This window comes from Pogoniulus pusillus, chromosome 7 (genome assembly GCF_015220805.1).
Source record: "Pogoniulus pusillus isolate bPogPus1 chromosome 7, bPogPus1.pri, whole genome shotgun sequence".
Lineage (NCBI taxonomy): Eukaryota > Metazoa > Chordata > Aves > Piciformes > Lybiidae > Pogoniulus > Pogoniulus pusillus.
In genome coordinates, this window is record NC_087270.1 from 35,858,317 (window position 1) to 35,876,799 (window position 18,483).

Genomic DNA, 18,483 nt, shown 5'->3' on the forward strand with positions numbered 1-18,483 from the left:
GGGGCGGCGGGCCGGGCGCGGCGCAGGGCACGCTGGGTGAGCAGTGGTCTCTCCGCGGCCCCGCAGGGAGCCTGCGGTCTCGCTGCCTGAGCTGGCGCCGCTGCTCTGGCGGGAGGGCGCCTGAGCGCGTTCCGCTCTCCCCCCCAACGGTCCGGTCGCGGGGGGCGGCAGGGCAGAGGCGGCCGTAACGGACTGCGGTGGCGGGAGGGTCCCTGCCGCCCCCTCCTCCCGGAGGTGGGGCGGGCGTGGCGGCGCTTTCAGACATGGAGTCCCAGGTTCGTCGTGAAAGCGTCTGAGGCGCCCGCCCTCCGCCGCCTTGTCCCAGGGCAGGAGAGGCCTCCCGCCGCGGTGGGCCGCGGCCGGCCGGGCGAAGGAGGAAGGGCCGTGCCGACATGGCCAGCCGCGGCCGGTGGGAGCGTCTGAGGCCGCTGCGGCCGGACACGATGCATGTGAGTGAGGTGCACAGCAGGCGGGGAAGGGAGGTGGTGCCTGTGGATGGCGAAAGGGCGCGACGGCGCTGCAACGCTCTGCTCCCGCCCCGGGAGGTTTTAGGGAGATTCCCCAAAGTCCTTCCTCTAGGGTGTTCGGCAGGAGGTGGATCCCCGAGTTGGAAAGCTATAGCAGGCCTCCCCAGAGTGGTGCACCAAAGGGACGTTGTGGCACATCCCTCCCACACTCCGTTTTAGGAGCCTGCCCGGCAAGAGATAACGTAGTGATGTTAGTCACAGTACAAAGGGATACCTTTTTAAAGTCTATGCTACCTGAAGCCTCGTAATCAATTTAAATGCACTGTAGCTAGATTTTAGAAACACAGACTACAGCTGTTTATCTTGTACTTTCCTGAACATCTGTGCTGTTCAGGCAATCTTGTACGCAGCTCCCGTCACTGCCTTTAGTGATGTTACAAGAGAGCTAACAAACCCAGGCCTACTTTCAATTCGATTAAACTTCTTATAAATGCTTACTTTTATCAGCCTTGGCTCTTGGGCTAAATGTTACTCGGCAGTGCTGTCTTAAAGCCCTGAACGTTTTACATGAGCTTTTACCCTGATGATTGTAAATATCTTATTAGTGGAGATGATTATCAGAAAGAAAGGGTGTTAGGCATGGTTTCTTCATGTAGGTGTTCAGATGAGGCAACCAGAGGTGATGCTTTCCTAAATCTGCTTCTCATAAACAGGGAAGTCAAGGATGTGGTAATTATTAGCAGCGTGAGATGGAACAGTGGAGTTTAAGACCCTGAGGGTATTGAGGAAGGGTAGTAGCGGAGTACAGAACCTGGACTCTGTCTTACTTGGGATTCAGGGTTTTAGCTTGTTCAGGCAACAGATAGTTACGTTTTAGGGTAGGCTACTTTGAAAGCCGGAAAAGCTAAAGAGGTGGAGGTCTGTAAGGACAGGGAATGGAGGGAAAGTCTTAGGATAGGCTGAGGGAACTGGGGTTCTTTAGCCTGGAGGATACTCAGGGGGAACCTCAACACACTGTACAACTACCTGAAGGGAAGTTGTAAGGTGAGGGTCAGGCTTTTCTAGGCAACTTGTGACAAGATGGCCTGAATCTGCACCATGGGAGGTTTAGAATGGTTTAGATTGGAAGGGACCTCAAAGCTTATCCAGTTCCAAGCCCCTACCATAGGCAGGGGCACCTCCCACTAGAACAGGTTGCTCAAGGCCTCATCCAACCTGGCCTTGAACACCTCTAGGGAGGAAGCAGCCACAACCTTCCTGGGCAACCTATTCCAGTGTCTCACTACCCTCACTGTAAATAACCCTTTCCTAACATCTAGTTTGAATCTCCCCTCTTCCAGTTTAAACCCATTACTCCTTGTTCTGTCATTACAAGACCTTGTAAATAGTCCCTCCCCAGCCTTCCTGTAGGCCCGCTTTAGATACTAGAAGGCCACTCTGAGGTCTCCTTAAAGCCTTCTCCAGGCTGAAGAGTCCCAGCTCTTGTAGCCTGTCCTCATAGCAGAGGTGCTCCAGCCCTCTGATCATCTTTGTGGCCCTCCTCTGCGCTCACTCCCAACAGTTTGATTGTCCTTGTGTCGGGCACTGCAGGTTGGATGTTAGCAAGCACTTCCTCACAGAAGGGGTAATTAGGCACTGGGGTGGACTATCCAGGGAGGTTGTGGAGTTACCATTCCTGGAAGTGTTTAAGGACAGATTGGATGTGGCACTTAATGACATGGTCTGGTCTGTGTGGTGGTGTTAGATCATAGGAGGGACTCGATCTCCGAGTTCTATTCCAGCCTCAATAATTCTGTGATTCTATCTTGATACTCATGACAAGAATTACGTGCAGTGAGGGATTGGCACAGATATATCTGCACTCTGGGTAGGGCAAAAAAATACATATGCAGGAGGTGAAAGCAAGGACAGGCCATAACGGAGGATAAAAAAAACATTGGGTGTATATATATGATGCTAGAAGGTACACTCTAGTGTTGAAGCTAGCAAGGAATGTCAAAGGTGACAAGAGCTGCATTAGCAGAAAAGGAGGCGGAGGGAGATGTGAACCTACGGTTAAATGGGATAGGCGCTTTAGGAAGAAAGACACAGATAAGGCTGAAGTACTCAACTTTCTTGCATGAGTCTTTAGAACTGATGTCTCCTAGGCTTTGTGTATAAGAAAGTATTCAAGGAGAGGAGCAACTAGCAATGGAAAGGTGTTGAAGTAGGACTCTCCTGAGAACTCTCAACTGAAACAAGCCTTTAGGGCCTGTCTGGAGTACATCCTGAAAGAGCTGGCTGATGTCCTTGTGAAGTTGCTGTCTAGAGGAGATCTTTGAGAGGTCAGCCTCACTTCAGTCTCTTTGAAAATCATGAAGCAAGTTCTCTTGAGAGTTATTTCTAGGCTCATAAAGGAGAAAGCAATTGAGAATAGCCAGCATGACTATACTTTCAGCCTTTGGTGATGAAAAGATTAGATGTCATCTCAGTGAGCTTTAGCAGGACTTTTGAAATGATCTTCTGTAGTATTGTCCTCTTTGAGTTGGGATGTTACAGATTGTAAGCTACTAGATGAGTGAAAAAACCTGTCTGGATCATCAGCCTCAAAGAGGTTCATACTTCCCAGAAGTGGATTGTTAAATGAGTTCCTCAGGGGTATATCCAGACACTTGCCCTGTTGATAGGAAGACGTAAGATGCACACTTGTTTATGAGTAAGGATGATGCTGTAGATAGCTAGACATGGCTGGTCATCAGACACATTAAAAATTTCAACCAAGGAAGCTGAAAATTCAGTTGTGATGAAGTTCTGCATATCAGCCTAAATCCTGCAATGGTACAGAGGTGTCAGCTCAGGCTAGAGGACCATCTTGTGGAAAGGACCTGTCAGGACATGAACGAGAAGCTGGCACCAGATGCTTTGTAACTGTGCATGATCGGAAGCTGAAAGCAAATAGCCACGAATTAAAAGAATAAGCAGGAGAGGTTGCAACTTGACAGCTAATGCAGGCAAGCAATGGAATGGCATGCCCAGAGAGGTGTAGCTTCAAGACCCAGATGGATAAAACCTTGAGTAAGCTGCCTTCATCTAATGGCTCTTCCTGTAAAGAGTTGGAGGTTGGACCAAACACAAGACCTTCCTCAGATCTCTGGATCTCTGGATCAGCTGGAATTAATGAATTTGAAAATACTTTTTGTTACATCAGGATTAGAGGTGGAATGAAATACCTACTTAGGCTCATCATGGCAGTTTCTTGACCAGAGCAGACTCTGTGTCAGTCTTTCTTTGTGATGTATAATTGTAATGCCCTATCCTAGCAGTGTATTTTCTGTATATAAACTGTTACATGCAAGATGAAGCTTGCATTTGTAGAGTTTATGCAGGTATCTGTTGTGATCATTGCCTAAGCATTAGGGAGTTCAATGATGTTTCCTGCTTTCCAAGACAGGGGGATGTGCTGAACTGAAGGGCTGAAAATCCTCACAGGAACTGGTGAGCCTGTGTCCCTTCTAACCAGTGACAGTCTTCACAGTAATACCTTGAAATGTCAGCACTCAGCTGTAGTATCTAGAGTTGATAGGAGGATTTCTTCTGGAGACGCTTCCTTTGTTGGTGACATTTTATGTCAGTTGTTTTTCATTTTTGGTTTTATCCAGCCATCGGTGATCAACCTGAGTGTGGATGATGACGTACAGTTGATGAGAAGTAAGTTGCTATATTCCATGTGTGAAGACTATTCCTGGATCATTTAGTGCTTTTTTACAATGCTTGGTACATGCTGTACACTAACGAGAAATTGTAACATGTAATATAGGCATAGAGGATTGCTGAAAACTAAATGAAATAACAGTTAAGAAGCAACACATTCTTCACAGTTTTTCCTCTTTCAATTTGCTCCAAGTGTACCTTCCCAGTACTATAAAGATAACAATTCACTGAAATGCAAGTTAGAAAAAATTGGGACATCATCCTGGCAAATGTCATTTTTCAGCTGGTACTAACAAACGTAAATACAAGCTTAAGTGAGTGTCTGTTGGTTTTTGCTTTTATAACCACATGAATAGTATTGCACATCTTACAGTAACACAGTCCTAAACTGAATTGTTCAGCCTGTCACTTCAAGAGATCACAATCTTGTAGCCACGGACTAGGTGTAATACACGGAGTAAAGATGTGTGTCTCATTCTTTCTGGGAAAAATACTGAAGCTTGAAGTGTAATGCTTCCTAGGGAAGCTTCCTGACACATGCATATATTCTCTTGAAGTATTAGACTGGAATACTCTCAGTGACAGAGTTCAGCCAGATATAAAATACTTGATTTGTTTTGCAGGACAAAAGACAAGTAACAGCAGGATTTGACAGTCTTCATTGACTGGCATGAGATGACACCATATGTACATCTCTTTTGTGCTTCAGATACATGCTTTACACATACAGAAGTAACAGTGTGAAGTTAAATGAGCTGTTCATCAGTTACTTCTGTGCCCTTTCTGCACTATGCTGGTAATGAATACACACAGTACAGGGATCTCTGAAACCAGTGGTGTCCTGGTATCTAGATCATTGTTGAACAATGGCATGACCACTTCTTTTGCACTGAGGCCAAATAGTGCAACCAGAGTTTATCCATATATTTAAGATCTTGTACTCTAGAAGAGATTGGCCATGCTGGAAAACTGTCTGAAACCAAGTTAACTCGTGAACCCTATCTCAGTGTTATTTTTAAGGTCTCATTCATCTGGGCCAATAGAGTATGAAAAAGACATTTTTACAGTGTCATGGAGTAGAAGATAATGATGCAGTTCTTTGGCAGTGCCAGTGCTGTCTATAGTTAACCAAAGGTTTCACTGGTTTTCATTCAGTAGTATGAGCTCATGTCCTACAGAACATAGAGTTCCACAACTATTAATATCCACACTAGCAGTACAGTCATTGCAAACAAATAGAGATATGTGTAGCTAATAGACTGTGTGTGTGTCATTGCAATGTCAGCGTTAATAATCACAGTGCTTTCAGACTTTATCTTCATTGTGACATCATCACTATTGGTATTTTTAAGGAATGCTTCATATTTGTGTAGTAGTTTACCCTAGATACTCTGTCAAAACTTTACAGAAACTCTGAAAGTCAGAAAGCCTCGGTATGATGCATCTTTGGTTTATTTGACCCGAAGATTCATGGATCTTGTCAAAACAGCTCCAGATGGTGTTCTTGATTTAAATGAAGTAGCAACAACACTTGGAGTACGAAAACGAAGAGTATATGACATCACCAATGTATTGGATGGAATCCACTTAATTCAGAAAAGATCGAAGAATCTTATCCAGTGGATGTGAGTTGGCTTTGAAGCTTCTAATTTCTGAAACAACAAAATTCATCAATGTTAAATAATATTTATAACTTTGAGAGTATTTTTAAACACAATTAATTACTTTTAATAAAAATGTGTTGTTTTTTCTGTATCTTTAGGCTCTCTGAATTATTTTCCTTAGTAATAACTATTAAGTGTAAGTGCACAATGAATGGTATTTTGGAAGAGTAAAAAATGCCAGTTCCCAGTTGTTTCCTTTAGAATACTTTGTATTCAATAAACAGGCTCTTATATAAATAAATATACTAGACAACTTTCATATCTTTCTAGAGGTTCTAGTCTCGACCATGTTATTGGAAAAACACCTGAAAAGCAAATCCTTAAAGATGAACTTTCTGAATTATCAGCCATGGAAGAAGCTCTGGATGAATTAATCAGTGATTGTGCTCATGAATTATTTGATCTAACGGATGACAAAGAAACTGCAAAATATCCTTTTAATTCTGATGTGTGGTTTTGGTTGCAAGTACTCACATATTTAGTAATAAGCACAGGCTCATACCACAGGTATGCAGTAATAGTTGATAATAAGTTTTATGGGCAAATTTTTTGTTACTTAGTTTATATAAGTCGTGTGCCATAGTTTTCAGTATCATGTGCAATCTGGCCTGTTCTCTGGGGAGTGCTACTTTGTGTGATCTTTGCACTGCAGAGGAATGGAAATGAGGCAATGGTCTTACTACCTTATCACCACCTTCTCTCCATTTAAAGTTGTTAGGGATAACCAGTGAGATGAGAAAGAGGATCCAAGCAGTTCTGCTAGCCTGTTGATAAGATGTTGGTTGTGCCGTAATGATGCTTTGTAACCTGAGAGAGATTCCAGTATGGTCTTAATCTTTCAGATGGGTTTTGATAATAAAAGGATTTATTTTATTATGACATAAGTATTGGATTTTAGCTTTGGGTTACAATAAGATATTATTTAGCTTCCTTTTTTGAGCAGAGACAACATTCTGCCAAATGAAATACGCCATTTCCTGTATGACGTCAGGAAACTTTTTCATTGCACCTACAGTTTTTCCAGAAAATTGTTTGCTTATATAGTTGTTACAAAGCAAAGAGGTAGTTTCTTAAGGGCACTATTTCCTCTACTTTGTAGGCTTACAACTGTGAAAATTGTTTGACAAATGTATCTGGATTTTTATTACTGAATATCTCTACTTTTTAAAAAGTTTTCCCCTCTGTAGCAATACATAAAAAAAAGTTTCCAGGTTGTTAGCTAATACTTGATTTTACAAAGTTAGTATTAAAGTTACCTCAGCTAAACTAGTTACCACTTCTTAAGCTAATATTTTGTTTCTGTGTATCTTAACATCATACTCCTTGCTTCTGCCTATTAGCAAATACAGAATCCTTGACCAATGTATACACTAGCTTATGTGACCTATCAGGATATCCGTAGCATTCAGGCATTTCAAGGACAGATTGTGATTGCAATCAAAGCTCCAGAGGAAACCAAATTGGAAATACCAATTCCTAAAGAAGTAAGTTCTATACACTTCTCTTATGGGAACAAAAGTTCTCAAATTTGTTTTTTGCAAGAGCGGTTTGTAATTGACTTCCAGTTTCTTTGTCATGTACAGACAGTACTTCATGGTTCTTGTAGTCCACTAAAGAATGTTGTAGAGGTAATAGTCTAAGAAACTTACTTTCAGTATTTTTCTGTTTACCTAAATTGTTAAACAGTAAGCATGTCAGAGCTTTAGTTAATTGGTTTTGCTAGAAAGAATGAAACAGCTGTAATGAATGTTACTTATGTCTACTGTCAGTTTGGTAATTTACTAGAATAAAGGAGCTTTTTGCAGAGTTGTTAATGTTTCTATATCAAAATGTACCAAAAATGTGTATCTAACCAAACAAATCAATAAGTGTGATTAGGTAATGATCCTAATAACATGTAAATGCTGTTTTACTGCTTAATGGCCTACAATTCTATGTAATAATCATAATTTATGTAGAAATAGTAACACAGTTTTAAACAGTTATGTCATTCCAGTTTTTTTGTTCTTAATCTATTGGTTTGACAGTATGTGCAAAAATAGCTAACTGATGTGTAAGATTTGTTCTTTATATGTGAGTGGCTGTTTTATAGGATTGCATAGAAGTACATGTGAAGAGCACAAAAGGACCCATTGATGTGTATCTATGTGAGGTGGAGCAACAGAAGCCAGATTCCAAAACTTTTGAAGATACAGATACTGCCACTTCTGAAACTGAGTCATCAGTTCCTCCTGATGAAGGTAGTGTCTTCTACTTACTCTTTTGTCTCCTGTAACCTTTTTCAGTCATACCATTCTTATACAGTTGAAAACCATACTGTACAATATGTAATTTCCTGGGCATAGTTTGTGGGCCAAGATGTGTGGGAGTATAGGAAATACCTAAAGAGAAGTCTGTGCTGTTGTGTTACCTTACAGCAGCAGGAGGTCAGAGTCAAGGCATGTGCACACATAGGGAAACACTCTTGTTTCCTGACCCTCTCCTTCCTTTGCTCCTTATTGGTTTCCTGTTGGCGCTGCACTGTGCGGATGGAGCTGCACTGTGCGGATGGAGCTGCACTGTGCGGATGGAGCTGCACTGTGCGGATGGAGCTGCACTGTGCGGATGGAGCTGCACTGTGCGGATGGAGCTGTGTGTGTCAGTTCTTCACTGCCTCACTGCAGACTCCAGCAGCACAGCAAAATGGTTATCATTAGAGTTAAGATGCTGTTTTCAAGCAAAAGAGTGTGCCACTCTTGATCATGACTGTGCTGTTTAAGGGAGGGCAGACAGAAGAGGGGATGTATTTCAGTCTCCTAAAACAAGATTGGCTGAATATACTCCTCCAAGAGCCCCAGTGCTGCAGGATGTTATGGCTTAAAAATGGAATTGCAGTAGCTTGGAAAACAATTAATTTTTGGCAGTGCTTCTTTATAGGTGAAGGGAAGAGTTGGCTTTTTACTTTTATTTTCCTTTTTTACTTTTATTTTCCTTTTTTACTTTATTTTGCTTGCAAAATGACTGTGAGTCTTTTCTACAATGACAGTAATTGTATTCCTTTTTTTGTACTTTCAAAGTGAGATCTCCGGGGGAAGAAGATAACCACACACCTGAAATGACAGATTAATTACAACTCAAAAATCTAATACAGAATGTAAATATCTGTCTTATAGAACTTTTCCAAAGCCACTCAGATCTGCAAACTTAGTAGCTGAAATGTTCCAAAGTGTTTTAAATTTAAAATAGCAGTGAGTTGGTGGAATGCTTTCAGAGGATTGCTTATCTTCCCAAGTCAAAAGACAAGAGTTCCTGGAGTTGCTTTTAGGAGCTTTGTTTTCATAGTTGCATGTGATCCACAGAGCTTTGGGTCAGTGGTATTTTTAGTATATGAAACAATTTTAAATTGACAGAAGACGTGGGTCATTCTAAAAATGAAGACTTCAAAACTATTTCTGGAGCATTTCACAATTCTTACAATAACATATATAATAAAGAAATGCACTTTTCTGAGGCTGCACTACTACTAAGCAGCATTGTCAGATAGGAGTGTAATAAAGAGGCAGCGTCTCGGAAGCCTTCATTATAAGGAACAAGGTGTAAATTTAATGAATTATGCCTTACACTGTGTAGATGCTGTTTGCATTGTTTGCATCCAGCTCTGCATGAACCATGGTATCAACAGTGAAGTTAAATATTTTGGCTTTTTGTATATATCTGTATCATGTCTAGGTAGTTACTGATGTAGATTTACTGAGATGGTCTGCATTTCTGCCTTTGTACAGCAAAGAAATAAAATGAGCTTATAAAAATACTAAATAGTCTAATTGGTCAGTCTAATGAAACATGTTGGGTTATCTATCAGAATTCACTGGATACCATGACAAACATTAGAACTGATGTGAACATTTTAAAGATGTTACATATAGTGCCAGCAGCTAGCAGGCAGATCTGACTCTTGTGGTGCCACAATACTGTAACGTTTTCCATAGAAGCATTATGATCAATAACTACTTGGATTGGTCTCTTCCAGTTTCTAGAGTTTACATACAGCATAGCTTTAGCCCAGTACCATGGTCTCTTTGTGGCTTTAGCATGCAAAAACACATGAAATACTTCAGAACTACATCTGTATTCATCAGTCTGTAAAATGAAGCCTCAGAATTTTGACACAACGTTTTCTAAGTGTATTAACCCTCACTGTGCAGATACTATACTTAGGCTCATTTCACTCCAGTACTGAAAAGTGTGCTTCACATTTTTCTGTGTTAGCAGGGAAGCGTTTGGTTTTAGATCCAAACTCCTGTCCTTGTTTTTCTGAAGTACCAGCAAGTATCGGTCTGCACACAATCACAGACAGCAAAGCTAACAGACTCCTGAATCATGAAACCTTAGAGGTCGGAAGGGACCTTCAGAGATCATTGAGTCCCACCCCCCTGCCTAAGGCAGGATCACCTAGGGTAGTTTACACAGGAATGCATCCAAGTGGGTTTTGAAAGTCTCCAGAGAAGGAGACTGAACATTTGGCTGAACATTTTAACCAGCAACTCTACAGCCATTTTAGAGAGATACTGTGAGATTAAATGTCCTATATTCTACTAATAAATACAATTAAGGTAGGACAGTTCACAGTGAAGATCTTAAATATACCTGAGTACAGACTGAGAGCTAATACAGGTTTTTTACAAGGGTCACTATTTCCAGAAGTGTATATATAGTATTATACCATGCAAATTGAGAAATACAATACAAAGCTTGTGTCAGAAAGAAATCTATATGCTACCAAATTCCAACTCCAGGATGTAGGACTTCAGTATCACAGTATCACCAAGGTTGGAAGAGACCTCACAGATCATTAAGTCCAACCCTTTACCACAGAGCCCAAGGCTAGACCATGGCACCAAGTGCCACGTCCAACCTTGCCTTGAACTGCCCCAGGGACGGCGACTCCACCTCTATAAAATACAGGCTGCAGGCTGGTTTTATTCTAACAACTCAAAGTGTAGCTCACACTGAAAATGCTGGATGTGAGGGTTAAAATTAATCATCTTTTCACACAGAAAGGCTGTGCTGTACTTTCCCCATGGCAAACTTGCTATTTGATTTTTATGTTTTTTTACATAGCTGTTCTCTTTTGGTGGGAAGGGAGGTCTGTTGATCCCTTAAACTGATTCAACAATTGGAATTAACATTTGTTGTAAAATGTGTACATATTTCCAGCAGCAATAACTAATTCTGAATGCTATGCTTTAGAGAGAGATAATTTTTTTTTTAACTGGAGTAAGGAAGTATGCTTTTTACAGGGGAAAACACATACTAAGGAAGTCTGGTCTTCAAAAGCAGCACATTATTATAATTGAAACACTGGGATTTTTCATCTCTGAACAAATCTGTACTGTTCCTGGATTTTAACTTCAAGCTACACAATTATTACAGTGAAGCTGTAATATGCTAATTACACTTTTCTTAAATACATTTATTGTTTTAATAGTGCACCCTCTGTGGAAAAAAAATGGACTTTCCACAGTTAAACCACTTGGTTGTTACTACTTGTTATTGGATAATTAATGGTGTTATCCACTTGCAATACTATAAAACAATGCACTGTATGAACTCACTACACTGAAAAGAGCTTGCAGTACTAGAAAACAATGCACTGTATGAACTCACTACACTGAAAAGAGCTTGCAGTGCTAGAAAACAATGCACTGTATGAACTCTACACTGAAAGTAACTTGACAGTACTAGAAAACAGTGCACTGTATGAACTCACTACGCTGAAAAGAACTTGCAGTACTAGAAAACAATGCACTGTATAAACTACACTGAAAGTAACTTGACAATACTAGAAAACAATGCACTGTATGAACTCACTACACTGAAAAGAACTTGCAGTACTAGAAAACAATGCACTGTATAAACTCACTACACTGAAAAGAGCTTGCAATACTAGAAAACAATGCACTGTATGAACTAACTACACTGAAAGTGACTTGCAATAAGAGAAAGCAATGCACTGTATAAACTCTACACTGAAAGTAACTTGACAATACTAGAAAACAATACAATGTATAAACTCACTACACTGAAAAGAGCTTGCAATACTAGCAAACAATGCACTGTATGAACTCACTACACTGAAAACTTGCAGTACTAGAAAACAATGCACTGTATAAACTCACTACACTGAAAAGATTAGGCACTTAGACTTGAGAAGTTCCTTAGTGATGCTGAACTTAAATGCAAGTTACAAGCTCACTTTAAATGTGATAAGACCTTACTCTCAATTTGTATAATAATGCTTGATGTTTTTTCTGAGAGATTATTAAGATGAAAGTATTTTTGTTGAGTTCCTTATCTGTCCATTTTCAGTATATTTGTATGTGTTAAGTACTTCCCTCAGCTATTTGAGGACACTCTTTGTAATAAATAACACAGCTATAATAATGTTTTTGTCTTTCCTTCACCAAGAATGGTTGAGCATCTAAATGCATTAATCAGCAATAGCAACAGCCAGGATTTGTAATTGTAAAACTGCCTGGTTTTGCTGAATCTATAATTAGAACAAACACTACATGCTGCCAGTTCAGCCCTTACTGGGCTTGGGAAATTAATTATCAGAGTTTTCAGATGTGAACTGCAATTTTTAAATAATGTGATTTGTGAAGAAGAGAGAAGATTGCCTTATTTTATTATCTTATGGAAAGAAAAGGCAACAAATCCCTTCATTCTGAATACACTGTGGTTTGTGTGAAGAGCCTCATTTATAAGCATAATTAAATTACACAGATTTCAAAAGCTTCTTTAGTGCTTGTAATAGTGGTGAAGTTAGCCTGCTTGCTAGGCAATCTGCTTGGTCCCAAGCTGACTGCAAGCTTTAAATCCATGTGCATTCCACCATCTTGGTGTATAGGCTGGCTCTGGCACCGTGCTGGGACTTAAGTAACTGCTGAAGTGTTTATCCAGAGTAGGAAACTGCTATTTTTAGTTCCACTTTTGATCTGCTGGTGGTAAGCTGTGAGAAGCGTGTTGAGGCTAAAATCACATAAATTATACTTGGCATTTATGGTTTACATAAATCTTCAGGAGGCTTCTCACATAGATTTTTACTAAAAGACTGTGACAGTAACTTGCAAAAAAAACCCCATGGTATATGGAAGAAAATTGTATTTTAAGATAAAAAGAAGCCTGGTACTCTCTGTAGCTTGTATATGGCTCCTCCCTTTCAATCCCACTGCAGTCTGATGGCAGGCAGTCTGAGGACCTACTTGTAGCTGCAGCCCAGACACTTGATGTATATATATATATATATATATAGCCTCCCTTCTACAACTACCGGAAAGGAGGCTGTAGCGAGGTGGGGGTTGGTCTCTTCTGCCAGGCACCCAGCAACAGAACAAGGGGACACAGTCTCAAGGTGTGCAGGGGGAGGTCTAGGCTGGATGTTAGGAGGAAGTTGTTGGCAGAGAGAGTGATTGGCATTGGAATGGGCTGCCCAGGGAGGTGGTGGAGTCACCGTCCCTGGAGGTGTTGAAGCAAAGCCTAGATGAGGCACTTACTGCCATGGTCTAGTTGATTGGCTAGGGCTGGGTGCTAGGTTGGACTGGATGATCCTGGAGGTCTCTTCCAACCTGGTTGATTCTAAGTTTCATATGATTCTGTGATTCTTTTCAAGACAGACAATGCTGTATAGATGTCATTTTCTCATGATCCTTTGAGGTCTTTTTTCCATCCTTAACCAATAAAACCTCACAAGCAGGTTATGGCAGTAGTTGCTTCTCTAACATGCAGCCAAAGCTAATGTAATGAAAAAATAAACAAAAATCTTAAAATCAAGCATCTTCCAAATGAAAATACTTTTTATTCCCATTCTGTACAATATTGTTCCTTTATTCATGGGCCAAATATAGACTAATACAGAGAGAAGGATTTGGAAGGCTGTCCTGATACTGCCTGTATGCTCTGTATGTGTCTCTGAGGGTCTGTTGCCTAGAAATGAAAACAAGACAACAATAATTGTTTACAGAGATGTTGCCTGAAAACTTCTCAGGCATTTATGCTCCCTCTGCTGGCTCTATGCCAATGGCTCATTCCCTACATTAACAAGTTGAAGCTATTTTGGGAAAGTAAAGAGGCAAGTCTGAAAAAAAGGCATTTATGATTTGAAAAGTACATATGTAAAGGGGAAAAGATTCCTCCCAATGCCACTTAAAAAGTTTTTTACCACCTTTAAAATCAAAACCTCACCAGGATGTTGTCTGTCCATCCAATTAATCACTTCTGATCAGTTTAATAAAATTGCTGTTCAACTAAAAATAGCTATGAAATGGGCACAAGTATGATGAATATTTTATACCTGGAGCTGAGTTGTTACACTTCCATATTTCATATAGGTAGTTCTCAGTTTATAAGTAATGGTGAATGCAATACTGGTAGTACAGATGAATTACTGAGATACAAATACTGATCATCAGAAAGATGAAATTTGGGATTCTGCTTTTGTAGAGTGAGAGAGAATCTCAGTGTAGACTATCTAAGGACATGTAAGTCCAAAGATTCTTTCAACATCACATCACACTGTTATCAGGCACTTGCTGCCTCTGGACAAATCATTCCTCTGTGTCCCTTTGCAAAAAGGCAGTGACTGCTTTGATCTGCTTTGCATGCTCCTATCAGTTCTTCTCTGCAGTGACTCCTAAGAGCAAACCAGCTTCCCCAGGACCCTCCATAGGATGTTTGCCCAGTTCTTGGAATTCCTGCTGTACTTCATGAAAGAATCATGGTGTGTGCCAGGGCCTCCCAGGTGCTCTAGAAGAGCATCTTTTCTGAAGACAGCATTGGAAAACTCTCTGCTATCAAGAAAGATGCTGCCCCAGGGCTTATTGGTGATCTCAGTCTTCACTGCATGTCCTTTGAGAAATTAAAATGGCAAAATAAATTCAGGGTTCTAAGCACATAATCAAAATTAGCATCTTGTTGACGATTTCAATTGAGAAGCCAAAATGTACACGTCTTCCTTAAATGTTCCCTATGTTTATTTCACACACAGTGCTTTGTTTTTTTTTCTTTGATATCCTATCAGTCTTGTGTTGTGAGACAGGAAAAGCTGAAACATCTCATTAATCTTCAGTGTAACTGGCATTTTTTTTCAACAGTGACAAAATTATTCCCTCTCTTGCTTAAATAATCTGACATTTTTGAAAGCCTAGACATACAACTAACCCTTTCCTTGCCCCTTTTCCATCTTGTAGAACATCTATTTTACAGTGGCCAGATATGGGTGTGTCCTTCCAGCATTATGGCTTGTGTGCAATAAACGCTGTAGCAGAGTTTCAAACGGAATAGGTCCAAGTCCCACACTGACCGAAGCGCACAGCGTACAAAGGCACAAGCATGTAGACGTAGGCGCACAGCCACATCCATGCTGAGCCTGGAGATGGCCAGAACTGTTTGCTACCCTCCGAGAAGCTGCAGGGCCACTAGAGGGATGCCTGCAACCATCCTTCCACCGGCTGCCGAATCCCTGAATCACCGCTTCACATTTCCGACCGGTTACATTCAGTGATCATTGCGCTCAGCAGCAAACAGTAATTGAATACGCTGTAAATAATGTATCAGCGAGGCGAGAGGTGATCTCATTCCTGTCTACAACTACCTGAAGGGAGGCTGTAGCCAGGTGGGGCTGGTCTCTTCTCCCAGGCAACCAGCAACAGAACAAGGGGACATAGTCTTAAGTTGTGCTCAGAGGAGGTATGGGCTGGATGTTAGGAGAAAGTTCTTCCCAGAGAAAGTGATTTGCATTGTAATGGACTGCCCAGGGAGGTGGTGGAGTCGCCGTCTCTGGAGGTGTTCAAGAGAAGACTGGATGAGGCACTTAGTGCCATGATCTGGTTTATTGGCTAGGGCTGGGTGCTAGGTTGGACTGGATGATCCTGGAGGTCTCTTCCAACCTGATTGATTCTATGATCCTATGCTCTGCTTTCTTACTCTAGTTGCATTTTTCCCTGTCATAGTTGCATCCTGATGTTGCAAACAACTCCGTCTCTAGCTTTGCACAAAAGAACATTTCCAGCGAGTGAAGAAGGACAAACCATATAAAAGGGGAGTGTTTGCAGAAGGCTGGGGGATAGGTTGGACTGGATGATCTTGGAGGTCTCCTCCAACCTGGTTGATTCTATGATTCTATGGCCTAGGGAAAGTATTTGGAAGCTACTAATCAGAAAAGATGCCACACTACAGTACCGCAAGGTCCAAGTGAGCTGATCAGAAATCATAGAAGCATAGAATGGGTTGAAAGGGGCCTTTGAAGGTTATCTTGTCCAACTCTCCCTGAAATAAGCAGGGTCATTTTCAAATAGATAAGTTTCTCAGATCCCCATCTTACCTGAGAGATTTCCACCATCAAATCCCAATTTGGTGGAAAGCAAGCAGGTCTCTCCCAGATCCCTAGCTGCTGCTTTCCTTCTAGCACATCAGACATGAACCACTCAAGGCTTTTTGACAGCCCAAGTTCAAGAGCTTCCAGCTCTTGGAATATCAGGGGGCTGGGCTACGTTAGTACCAGTGGAAAACTCTGTGGGCTATGCTGGCCTGCCTGCAATAACAGCTGTGAAGGAAAATTCCAAAACCCCCTATCTTCTTGTTTTCTATAGTGAAATTGCTGTTCACAGTATCACAGTATCACAGTATCACCAAGGTTGGAAGAGACCTCACAGATCATCAAGTCCAACCCTTTACCACAGAGCTCAAGGCCAGACCATGGCACCAAGTGCCACGTCCAATCCTGCCTTGAACAGCCCCAGGGACGGCGACTCCACCACCTCCCCGGGCAGCCCATTCCAGTGTCCAATGACTCTCTCAGTGAAGAACTTTCTCCTCACCTCCAGCCTAAATTTCCCCTGGCGCAGCCTGAGGCTGTGTCCTCTCGTTCTGGTGCTGGCCACCTGAGAGAAGAGAGCAACCTCCCCCTGCCCACAACCACCCCTCAGGTAGTTGTAGACAGCAATAAGGTCACCCCTGAGCCTCCTCTTCTCCAGGCTAACCAATCCCAGCTCCCTCAGCCTCTCCTCGTAGGGCTGTGCTCAAGGCCTCTCCCCAGCCTCATCGCCCTTCTCTGGACACACTCAAGCATCTCAATGTGCCTCCTAAACTGGGGGGCCCAGAACTGAACACAGTACTCAAGGTGTGGTCTAACCAGTGCAGAGTACAGGGGCAGAATGACCTCCCTGCTCCTGCTGACCACACCATTCCTGATGCAGGCCAGGATGCCATTGGCTCTCTTGGCCACCTGGGCACACTGCTGGCTCATGTTCAGGTGGGTATCAATAGTACCCCCAGATCCCTCTCTGTCTGGCTGCTCTCCAGCCACTCCGACCCCAGCCTGTATCTCTGCATGGGGTTGTTGTGGCCAAAGTGCAGCACCCTGCACTTGGAGCTATTGAACCCCATCCCATTGGACTCTGCCCATCTGTGCAGGCGGTCAAGGTCCCGCTGCAGAGCCCTTCTGCCCTCCAACCCAGCCACATCTGCCCCCAGCTTGGTGTCATCTGCAAACCTGCTGCAAGCAGCATCATATCCAGCATTTGGTTCAGAGGTAACATCTCCTACACTTATCAATTACAGGTAGATACATCCTTCTTTCAAAATTAGTTTCCTGTGGTGTACCTTGTACCTTGTGGCATGGCATAATCTATTTAACCAACCCACAATTGCTCATTAACAATTGCTTTATAATTGCATTAATAATTGCTCATTAACAATATGCTCATTAACAAAAGCATTTTTTATTAGTTCTAAATTAATTAACTAGAAAAGGATAAAAAATTAACAGTGAACAGTTCCCTCTCCTACAGGGACTGATTGTTTGAAGTGATGGGATCAAATGGGCTGCGAAGAGAAAATTGGTAAGCTGAAGGAATAAACAGCAATTCTAAGTGCTATAATGGACTTCATGCATCCTAGAACACCATAATTAATGAGTCCTAATCTAATACTCAGGCTGTGTAGATGGGTTGAACTCTTATACTTAAAAAAAAAAAAAAAAAAAAGGTGTCTTAATTTAGGTTGCAGCTTAAATTTATAAAGTGGTAATACTTAGAAATTGATTATTTATTTATTTCAGTAGTTAATTCCCTGGGGAAAATATGGTTTCAGTCATGTATAAACTATTTGCTTTAAATTTGCTGAACAGTTTTGGCTGGGTGATAAAAAAAAAAAAAAAGGAGGGGATAAATTCTGTTAGAGGAAAGTTCCCTATTACCCAACAGTTCAATGATCAGAGTATTTATTTAGGTATCAGAGAACCCTCAGCAGAGGCTGTTTTGAGGCAGGCTATGTTCAGTCCTTCCTGTTACCATGCTGACTTTGTCCCGACAGTGAGGGCTAGGGACACCCCTCCCAAGGGAGCAAGCATGCTGCTTCCCAGAGTGGGAAGCCATCATTCTCATGCTCCTCCTCACTGACCCAGCAAACTCAGTGCCTTTGTGCAGGGCAAGTTTTCACACAAGGAAGAATATCCTCTTTTCTCCCACTTCAGGAATGCTCAGTTCTTTGACAGTTTCCTAAGAAGTAGAATTCTCCTTCAAATGCCCCTGGACTGTAGCAAGACTTCTTTATCCTAAATATCTCCACACTAGGACATTATTTTAAAAACTAAGACTGTCTCTCTTCTTTCAAGCACTCTGCAT

General features: G+C 41.7%; 1 protein-coding gene across 1 annotated transcript; it reads left to right on the forward strand.

Moving 5' to 3' along the window:
* Window positions 1–9,616, forward strand: E2F6 (E2F transcription factor 6). The gene is made up of 7 exons (XM_064146453.1): window positions 1–449; window positions 4,106–4,154; window positions 5,566–5,782; window positions 6,092–6,250; window positions 7,191–7,305; window positions 7,914–8,061; window positions 8,878–9,616. The coding sequence occupies exons 1-7, from the start codon at window positions 393–395 to the stop codon at window positions 8,925–8,927; spliced, it is 795 nt and encodes a 264-aa protein (XP_064002523.1). The 5' UTR covers window positions 1–392; the 3' UTR covers window positions 8,928–9,616.
* Window positions 9,617–18,483: the final 8,867 nt, after the last annotated feature.